Here is a 10,262-nt window from a genome sequence, read left to right as displayed (position 1 = left end):
TGGGGAGCTACTCTTAATGCCTCTTCTTCCTTACCCCACATCAACCCATCAGTAAATTGTATAGCGTCTATACTTTCAATACCCTGGGCTTCTTTCCTTACCGACTGTCATGGTCCCAGTTCAGGTCTCACTTCCTACAGGGACTATGACAACACCACCCTAACTGGAGCCTACTCTCTCCTGCTGCAACCCTGGTCTTCTCTGCTGTGATTCAGCTACACACCTTTATTGTGTGCCAGGCACTTTGCATATGCAGACACATCAGAAAGGATCCCTGCTTTCACCTTGCTAGGATAATCAGCATTTCTGTGACTTCTTGAAACCCAAATCTGACCAGGTTGTTCCCCTGCTTGGAAGTCCAATGTCTTCAGGAAATTCTTAACTATGGCCCTCAAGGCCCTCCACCTGACCCCAAATCCTTCCCCACCTCACCCCCAACAGTACAGAACTACTTGCATTTCCCCCAAATGTGTCCTCTCCCTTCACACCTCTATGTGTTCACACACGCTGCCCCTCTGCCCAGAAGTCCCTTATCCCCTCTCCATCTGGCACACAAGACAAGGTCTCCTATTACTCTTTCTCCCTCCTGCTCCACCTCCCGCTCACCCCCACCCTCACATAAACATAGCACTCCAGCAGTGTTTGCAGAATGGAGGACACTCCTTGGGTCAGGCATTAGCTAGGACCAGGGCTTTCCAAACTTCTCTCCCAAGGACCCTTGAAGAAAGCAATGAGGAAATGGGATATCAGGGCCTGGGAGTGTACGGTGACTTGAACTTGCTTTAAGTAAGCATTTCTTGAGTTTTTATCTGCATGTTTTATGCAAAAATATTTTATGGAGATTACGCGACATATCCTTGTTTGTTTTAATACGAAATATTCTTTTCCCCACACCTTCAAAGCAACGATCCAGGAAGATGCTCCTTGTTTACTCCTTGTCTCCTCACACTATCAGCCCCCCACCCACCTCTGGGACCCATAAGAGACCTGGATGCAGTTCCACGCGCAGATGCGGAAGGAACAGCTGGGTTTCGGTCCCCAAGAAGGATGGTGGAGGCGGAGACAGGAGGGGGGAGGGTCCCTCGGGCTGGAGGCCCACCCCCGCCCGCTGCGGGGGCGGAGTCGCGCGGGCCCGGCCCACGGGGGCGGGGAGGGAGCCGCGGCCACCGGCTGCTCCCGCTCGGCTGGTTCCGGGTTGGGAGGCTGCGCTGGGGCCGGAGCTGTGGCAGCTGAGTCGGCCAGGGTAAGGGGCCGCTAGGGCCTGGGCCTGGGGCCAGGATCGGGTCACTGAGTGGACTCGCATCCCTCCTCTACTGTGTCCAGCACGGCCGCCGCGCGGCTCGGCCTGGCTTCCCCTTCTCCCACAACCACCCATCTCTGTTCTCTCCCCCTCCCCCCACCGCTCCCATCCTGGGATTTCAAGCCCCCCAAGGCCTCCGCCCCCCTCCTGGATCCCCTTCTCCCAGCACTCATCCCTTCGGACTGTCCCCTCCCCTAAAACCTCCTCGCCAGGAGCCCCATCTCTCAGGCATCCACGGCCCTCTCCCTCCAGCACCCATCGCTCTGGGTTACCCACTACCTCGAGCCCACCCTCCTGGACTCGGGTTCCCGGTAGCCCCTACTCCCCAAGCTCGTATCTCCGAGTCCCCCTGCCCGACAGCACCCCTTTCCACTCCCAAAAGCTCCTGCCCCAGCCTCTCTGGGCCTCTTGCCCGCACCTACCCCTACGTGCTGCCCCGTCCACGCCGCGCTCTCAGCCGCCCCCCGCCTCTCGGGCCCCCCGCTCCGCCGCCCCCGGCGCCATGGCGTGCAGCCTCAAGGACGAGCTGCTCTGCTCCATCTGCCTGAGCATCTACCAGGACCCGGTGAGCCTGGGCTGCGAGCACTACTTCTGCCGCCGCTGCATCACCGAGCACTGGGTGCGGCAGGAGGCGCAGGGCGCCCGCGACTGCCCCGAGTGCCGGCGCACGTTCGCCGAGCCCGCGCTCGCGCCCAGCCTCAAGCTGGCCAACATCGTGGAGCGCTACAGCGCCTTCCCGCTGGACGCCATCCTCAACGCGCGTCGCGCCGCGCGACCCTGCCAGGCGCACGACAAGGTCAAGCTCTTCTGCCTGACGGACCGCGCGCTGCTCTGCTTCTTCTGCGACGAGCCGGCGCTGCACGAGCAGCACCAGGTCACCGGCATCGACGATGCCTTCGAGGAGCTGCAGGTGCGCGGCCCTGGCGGCCTGGGGCGGGGGCGGGGCCGGCCCGGGAGCCGGGTCAGGGCTGGATCGCCGGCGAGACCCAGTCAGAATTGACTGGGGGCGGGGCCGACGGCCGGGTCAGGGCCCTATCAGAGTTAATAGGGGCGGGGCGGGGCGGGGCTGCGACCAGGGGGCGGGCTGCGGCTGGGGGCGGGGCACTAGAGGCGGGGCACTAGAGGCGGGGCCTTGGGCAGTCCCGGTCTGCGATAGACCTGGAGTGGGGGCGGTCAGGGGTGGTTGGGAGCGTGGAGACAAAATCAGAGCTGAATCAGGTACCCGGCTGGGGCTGCATCAGAGCTGTGCAAGAGCAGAGCCACTGTCAGGGGTCGTGGGGGCTGGACCTGGGGACAGGTGCAGCACCAGAATGGTTCAGGATAGAGTTGAGGACACCTCTGCTTTCAGAAATGGAGCTGGAAATACCGTCAGGCGAGACCAAGGGCGGGGCCGCGGTCCGACGGTGGATAGGGACTATACCAGGTAGTAGAGACCTAGCAGACTTGGAGGTAGGATGGGGCGGGGCCTCCATCAGGACCTAGAGGTCAGAATCAGTACCAGGGCAGATGACACCGGGTAAAGCCTGAGAGAGGGGTGTAAGTTAGGGTCAGGAAACTGTGCTAAGAGGGAGGGTCTGGGTGCTAAGGGCTGGGCCAAGGTATATGAGGGGGTTTTTTCTTTTGTTTTAAGGCTGAGATCAAGTGCAGAAGGTGTAAAAACGATATGGGATTTAAACCAGAAGCAACTTGAGAGCAGGGCCAGAACTTGAAGATTTAAGATTGAGGCAATAAGGCCCAGAGGTGAGGTGATTCTCTAGGAGTCTCCAGGGGCTTTTGATGACCTCCTTAGCTCTGCCACCCACATCAGGACCTTTGAGGACTAAGTGAAACACTACATGTTGAGTAACTGGAGAAAAGTCAGCATAGGATTGTAACTGGTCTCCCTTAAGCCCTCCTATTGTCACTGAAGAACTCCTACTCAGCCCTCAAACCAAACCTGTTGCTGTCAAGTCGATTCCGACTCTTAGCGACCCTGTAGGACAGAGTAGAACTGCTCCATAGAGTTTCTAAGGAGAGCCTGGTGGATTCAAACTGCTGACCATTTGGTTAACAGCCTTAGCACTTAACCACTACACCACCAAGGTTTCCACGCAACGCTCAAGGCCCTGCTTAAATGTCCTCTTTGTGAAGCTTTCCACAAGCTCCTCCGGCCAAACGGCATCAAAGCTGCATTTCCTCATATGCTTTCTATTAATAAGTATGACATTTTAAAAAGAAGTGTTCCAAGATCAGCTACATTTGGGAAATATAGTATATTGCCTGTACTCCATTAGAGGACTCTCAGCATATATTTGCATATTAAAGCATTGGAGAAATGTTCTAGCAAAGAAACTGATTTAGCTGTATTTAATACAATGGTTCTCTAGCTTATTTGAGCCTGGAATCTTTTTCTCCAGCTACACTGTTTAAATCCAGCAGCCTTGCATCCATGCCCTTCAGATACCAGCATAGAACTTAGTGCCCCGAGGACAGGGAAAGTCTCTTATTCCCCAGAGCTTGGCACAAGGCCTAGCCCATAGTACACACCAGTAAAGGTTTGTTGAATGAATAAATGAATGAATGACCCATCCTGGCCCAAGCTGGCCTGGACTGTGAACATTTGGAGGCAAAGGTTCTTGGCTCAAATATTTTATGAAAATGGAGTGGGTCAACATGGAAGGTAGTGAGTTTTCCAGTCTCCAAGATGCTTAAGCAGGAGCTAAATAACTCCTTTCTCCCGGTGTTGTAGGGCTTCCCTCCCCCTTATATCTGAATCTCTGTGAGTCTGTCTGTGCCCAGCAGACATCCATGGAGGCAGGTGTTGGTCCCAGGAGAAATGACCCCATGTTCACCATTGCCCCCTTCCTGTCTTTTTCATCCTGAAACCATGACTGATTCCCTTTCAGTCTGGCTCCCTGAGGATAGAGGACCCATCAGAGGGTGGACAATGGTCAGGGGCTCTAGATTCATCCATTTTTGCCTTGCACAAGACTGGCAGCAGCCTTCTACCCCTAGCGTCATCCCTTGTGCCAGGCACTGGTGTCCTCATCTCCCCATCTGGGAAGTCATGTAAACAGGGAGGAGGAGAGAACCTTTGACAGGTTTAAATGTAGGTTGCGAGAGTTTGAAAGGACTCTGTCTGAAAGCATTTGTCCAACTTCTTCATTATATAGATGTGGAAACTGAGATCTGGACAGGTGATGTGACTGACCAAAGCCACACTGCCAGTGACAGAGCCAGGCCTAGAAAGCACAGCCTTAACCCAGGCGAGATCTCTCCCCTGCCGTTCACCCTCTCCTCATCCTGTCTGACTTTCTAACTGGAGTGGCCTTTGCCTTCAGAGCCTTGGTTCCCCTGTCTGCAAGCCAAGAAAGCTGAGTTATTGTGTTTTGTTTTGTTTGCACTCCATTCCACATCCTGGGGAATGCAAGTGAAACTGAACATATGTTTTCTCCAAATATTATTGGAACACTTTTATTCTTAGGGGGAGAGCAAAACAGGACTGCCACTTATCCTCTAGTGCCCCAGCTCTGGGCCCAGACATACCAGGGTTCTGAACTTGCCTTTGTCACTGTCGGCGTAACTTGGCAATCACTTCATGTATGCCTTGATGTGCTCATCTCTAAAATGGGTGTCACGATGATTCCTCCCTACCAGGATTATCATGAAGCTAACCTGAGATGAACCTTCTATTTGAGGTGCCTGGCACATGATACAGACTGGGTCACCACATGTTCCTATCCTTTCTTTTTCTATCTGTGAGAGCTCAGGTGCCCAGCTGGATGGATGGATGCCCAGACTCACCTCTCTTGTCTGAGAAGGAGGCCTTGCTTTTGGGGCATCTGAGGCACAGGGCTTGGCAAGGAGATGGCTGAGAAACCTGCCTCCCTCTGGGGGAGATAAGGCTCCTGGGTGACCTTTGAGGCTCCTCCCACCGGCTTCTCCCTCTTGGTGTGGAGGCAGGGCTCATTAGGTATTTATGCACTGGGAAAGAGGCTGACCCTGCCCCTCTCACCCTCTCCTCCCCCAGCAATGGGTGGGTCTGTCCGCAGGGATCCAGGAGCCTGGACTTGGGCCTTTCTCCTGGAGAATTATAGACTCAGAGCCAGCAGGGCCTTGGGGATTGTCTGGTGCAACCCTCACTTGACAGATGGGAAAACAGCAGTCGGGGAGGGAGGGGACCTTGACCAAGGCCTCAAAAACCAGAGGCGGCTGGGCTTGGACTTGGCCTGGAGTCTGCCAACAGTTGGCCTGCAGCTTTTATATTTATTGTAAACCCTGGAGGCAGCAAAATATAAATTTTATATTTATTATAAACCTTTAAACAGAAGGGTTAAGAGCTCTGGCTTTGTACTTAGGCAGCTCCAATCCTGGTTCTGCCATTTACTGGCTATGTGACCTTGGGAAAGTCATTTACCATCTCTGACCTCAGGTCCCTCACTGGCAGCATGGGAGTAACGGGGTTAGGATTAAAAAAGATGGCATTTGTAAGAACTTAATACTGCACCTGGCACATAGTAAGCACTCAATAAATGACAACTGCAGTGTGTTACATCATACTCAGCACCAGTGACATTTTGGACCAGTTCATTGTTTGTTGTGGGGGGCTGTCCTGTGCATTGTAGGATATTTAGCAGCATCCCTAGCCTCTACTCACTAGATGCCAATAGCACTGACTGCCCTGCCCCCTCGCCCTCCCCACCCCCACCAAGTTGGGGCAACGAAAAATGTCTACAGACATTGCCAAATGTCCCCTGGGGGTCAAAATCACCCCTGGTTGAGAATCCCAGCCTAGACAAGTCCTATTTCTCTTTCAAGGCTTAGTTCAAACATTGTCTCGTCTGTGAAGCTTTCCCTGACCTGCCAGGCAGAATTGCCTGATACTTCAGACTCCAACACTGGGCCAGATCCTGGCATCATCACATATAAGCTGTGTGTCCTTGGACAAGTCACCTCACGTCTCTAAGCCCCCAAGTGCTCATCTACAAAACGGGATAATAGGACGTTCCTGGGAAGGATGTAGTAAGGGTTAGGGATGCTATGTCAGAAGTGCCTAGTACTGTGCCTGGCACACAGTAGGCACTCAGTACATGGCAGCAGGTTTTCCATTTTGTGCCAGGTGCCCTGCTGAGCACTTGGGCCTCAGAGCAAAGGGGAGGGAGGGGCACCCATCTAAGAGGGGCTTGAGGCTTCTGAGTTCTTGCCCCATGCTTGGGACTATGCTGAGCCCTTTCCTTGAAGCACCTCACCTAATCTTCATAGCACCATATCGAGTGGTTACTGTTATTTGTTCATTTTACAGATGAGGGACCAGGCTCAGAGGAATTAAGTGAGCCAGGTAAACAGCAGAGTCAGGATTTGAACCCAGTCTGATTGGGCCCCTCATAACCTCTGAGCCATCTCTGAGGGCTGGGTAGCTGTCTCTCACCCACCCTGCCTGTCTTTGTATCAGGGCTGGGCTAAGGGTACAATCTGTCTGTGCCAGCTGATGTGCCGAGGGCAGGTGGCTGGGATCATCTTGGTCTGGCTTGTTATCTGGCTCTCTGGCCTTCTCAGGTTCCAAACCCCCCAGAGAGGGGATCAGTTTCAGTCTCAGTCCCCTCCTCCAGGCCTCATGTGACCATTGGAGCCTCTCCCAAAGCCTCCTTCGTGCCAAGGAAAAGAGTGGTGCATCAGCCTGGAGCAGAGTGTGTGATCCAGAGACACAAGGCAGCCACAACAGGAAAGAGCAGGCTTCCGGGAACAGGTTCAAATCCTGCATCTGCCTTCTTCCAGCTAAGTGGCAGGCGTTGCCTTCACTGCACCTTTTTCCCAATGCGGGAAATGGAAACAAGAACAAGACTCCCCACTTTTTGCATAAAGACAGGGAGAAACTTGCTGCCTATTCAAATAGATGACAGAGGCGAAGGCACTTTATTTTGTACTGTGAGCAGGCAGGCCGCCGGGTTATCTTTGTCCCAGGGAAGCAGCTTCTGCTGTTATTTTTCCCCAGGAAAGGGCAGGATTTATGGGCAAACAGCAGCCTCCACAGGGGCGAGGCTGGTTGTGGGTTAGACCCAGGGCTGGCTGTTGTCATCTCCACTTCTCTCTTCACAGGTGTCCCTGTTCATCTAGGACACCTCGGCTGAGCACAGGCCACAGTGCAGAAACATGTGGTTGAAGTTGGGGGTCCTGGGATGTTTATTTTATACAGAGAAAAGGATCTGGTAGGGAGTGATAACAAATAATAATAATAACTCTAAGAAAAACTAAAAAATCAGAGCCAGGCACTATGTGATAGGCATTTAACCCTCATGACAGCCTTTTTTCCTTTCCCTACTTCCTGAGTGGGACTATGATCAGCACCATTTTACAGATGAACACACTGAAGCTAAGAGGCTCAGTCACTTGCCCAAGATCACACTGCAAGTAGGAGGCAGAGCTGGGATTAAAATTTGGGTGTGTCTGGCTCAGAACTCAACCTCTTCATCAACGCTGTGACTCAGGGAGCATCCAAGTGAAGAGGGACCTCAGAAACTATCCAGTTCAACCCTCTCCCCACTTTACAAATGGGGAAACTGACTTACCCAAGGTCAGACCAGAGCTCAGGTCTCCCAACTCTTAGCAGCATCATTTACCTGCCTGACCTTGAGCTCTGCTTGGATGCTGACTCTGAGCTCTGCTTGAATGCTCTGGGCAGCTGTGGGGAATCTGGAGGTGGTTTCAGTCTTGAACTCATGGATTCATCCAATAATGTATCCAGTCAATGCTCCTGCTGTGGCTACTGAGGGCCAGGCCCTGTCTTGGACCCAGGAGAGGGCCAAACTAGACCTGGCCTTAATCTAGTAGACTGCTAGGTTGCAAACAGGCTGCTCTGGCTGTAACTGAGTGTTGTCCCAGGCCTTCCTGGAGCTGAGAGTTGAGCTGAGTCCTGACAGATATGCCAAGTACTTTGGGCCAGGGAGTGGAAAGAGAAGGCATTACAAGCAGAGGGAACAAAAACATCCACAATCAGCATTTCCTGGGTGCGTATTGTGCCAGGGTCCGGGCTATGTACTTTGGCAGGCACTCTATCTTATTAATCCTCACAGCTACCCTATGGGGTGGGTCTCATTACCCCCATTTTACAGATAAGGAAACTGAGGATCAGAAACTATGCTAAAGGTCATACAACCATTAAGTGTCACTGAAACTGGAACGTGGACTCAGGTTATCTGAGCCTGACCAAGGACAGGCAAGGAGGGGAGCACATGTTTAAGTGATACATGGTGGCTGGAAGGGCAGGTGAGAACAGGAAAATGAGGCTGGACCAGCTCATGAATGGCCTTGAATGGACCCCCTGGCCCCACAAGGACCTTGGACTTGATCCTGAAGATGCGGGGGAACAGCGGAGCGTGATGGGGTCAGATCTGCAGGAAAGTGCACCCTGGAGCAGGGTGGAAGCTGGACTGGAGGGGAGAGCGTGGAGACAGGAGGGGCAGCTAGGAGTGTTGTCAGAGACTGGGAGGCTCCAAAATGGACAGGGAGGGTTAGGGCTCAAAGATATGGACGAATTCAGGTCTATCATGAGGTGCAGGGGCATCTGGGGCTTTGGGAGTATAAGAGGATTTGGGAGAAGGAAAAAGGACAGACAAGTTCAGTGACAGTGTCAAGGCTGCTGGCATCCTTGGGTCAGGGAGGGAGAGAGTAGTACAGAGACACAGAAAGGGGGAGCCTTGAGCACCCACTGTGTCCCAAACACAGTGCTGGGCCTTTCACAGATGTCATCTCTTTTAGTCCTCTTCATATCCCATGTTGTAGCCCTTAGCCCCATATTATAGATGAGGCTTGAGAAATGGGCCCCAAGGTCACACAGCCAGGATCCAAACGGAGGTTTTTCTGACTCCAGAGTTCATGCTGTCTCCCCTGGGCACCACTGCTTGATGAAGGGGTTAGGGTGCAGAAGAGTACCCAAAACCAGAGATCGTTTCTGGCAGCAGCTTTATTTCCGGGTTGGGGAGAGGGGTGGCCAGGCAGGAGAGGCCTGGGCTTGGGGGACCATCTGAGCCCTGGCTGTCTGTCCTCCCCCTGCTGCTGACCCTATCCTGGCCTCCCCAAACCAACATAAGCCCCAGAACCTCTCAGTTGGCATGTTTGCATATTATGTGTGCAGCTCTGCAGCAGCCATGACCCCGCCCCCTCTGGGGAGGGAGGGTCAGAGAGCTGTGGCTCTGCCCCTGCGGTGTGTCCCTCCCCAGGCTCCTCCACCAGCCCTGCCCCTAGCTCGGATGAGGCTTTTCAGAGTCTAACTCCAGGAGGCTGACGTTCAAGGCCTCCTCCACCTCCCACCCCTGCCCCAGCTAGCCCCAACTGGCCTTTCTGGCTTGTGACTCAGCCCACCTGTTCCACTCTCACCCTGTACTGAACTCCACTTCCTGCACACACCAGGTGGGCCCCTCCCCCAACAAGTTCCCTCCACCTGGAATGCCCTGGCCCCATTTGTCTTCCCTGAGCCTCCCAACAGAAATAAACTCTCTCCTTGAACCTCCTCCAGTTCAGAGTCCCTATTTCATATACAATTATAATCACTATTTGATGATGCCAACAACTAAGATTGACTGAGCACACCCTGCGTATCATGCCAGGTCGTGAATTAAGTCACTTATCCTCACAACAACCCTATGAAGTAGGTGCTATTATAAACCCCACTGTACAGATTTGGAAACTGAGGTGGAGGGAGATTGTCACAAACATATCCAGGTGGTGGGCAGCTGGATTTGATCCTAGGAAGTCCTTCCATGTTTATCCTGTTCCCCCTTATATTCTACCTACTCACGTTTCTGTCTACCCACTACCTGTGAGCTCCCCCAGGATAAGGACTGTGTCTTCAGCCCTCCTAGTGGCCAGTGCAAAACATGACCATTCAACCTGAGTGCTCAGAAACAGTTGCTGCATTGAATTGATTGGGAGGCAGAGTGGACTCAGAGCCTACCTCTGCCTCTTACTAGCTGTGTGAGCTTAGGCA

The 10,262-nt window shown here is 53.4% G+C and overlaps 1 protein-coding gene across 1 annotated transcript in view; it reads left to right on the top strand.

Annotated features, from left to right (window-relative positions):
• The first annotated feature begins 1,202 nt into the window (after window positions 1–1,202).
• Window positions 1,203–10,262, top strand: part of TRIM62 (tripartite motif containing 62) — a 30,372-nt gene continuing 21,312 nt past the window's right edge. The window contains exon 1 of the mRNA XM_064281667.1: window positions 1,203–2,210. Coding sequence (XP_064137737.1) covers window positions 1,803–2,210 — 408 coding nt within the window. The 5' untranslated portion in view covers window positions 1,203–1,802. The remainder of the gene's footprint in view (window positions 2,211–10,262) is intronic.

This window comes from Loxodonta africana, chromosome 3, assembly GCF_030014295.1.
Source record: "Loxodonta africana isolate mLoxAfr1 chromosome 3, mLoxAfr1.hap2, whole genome shotgun sequence".
NCBI lineage: Eukaryota > Metazoa > Chordata > Mammalia > Proboscidea > Elephantidae > Loxodonta > Loxodonta africana.
This window is presented reverse-complemented; position numbering and strand designations above follow the sequence as displayed.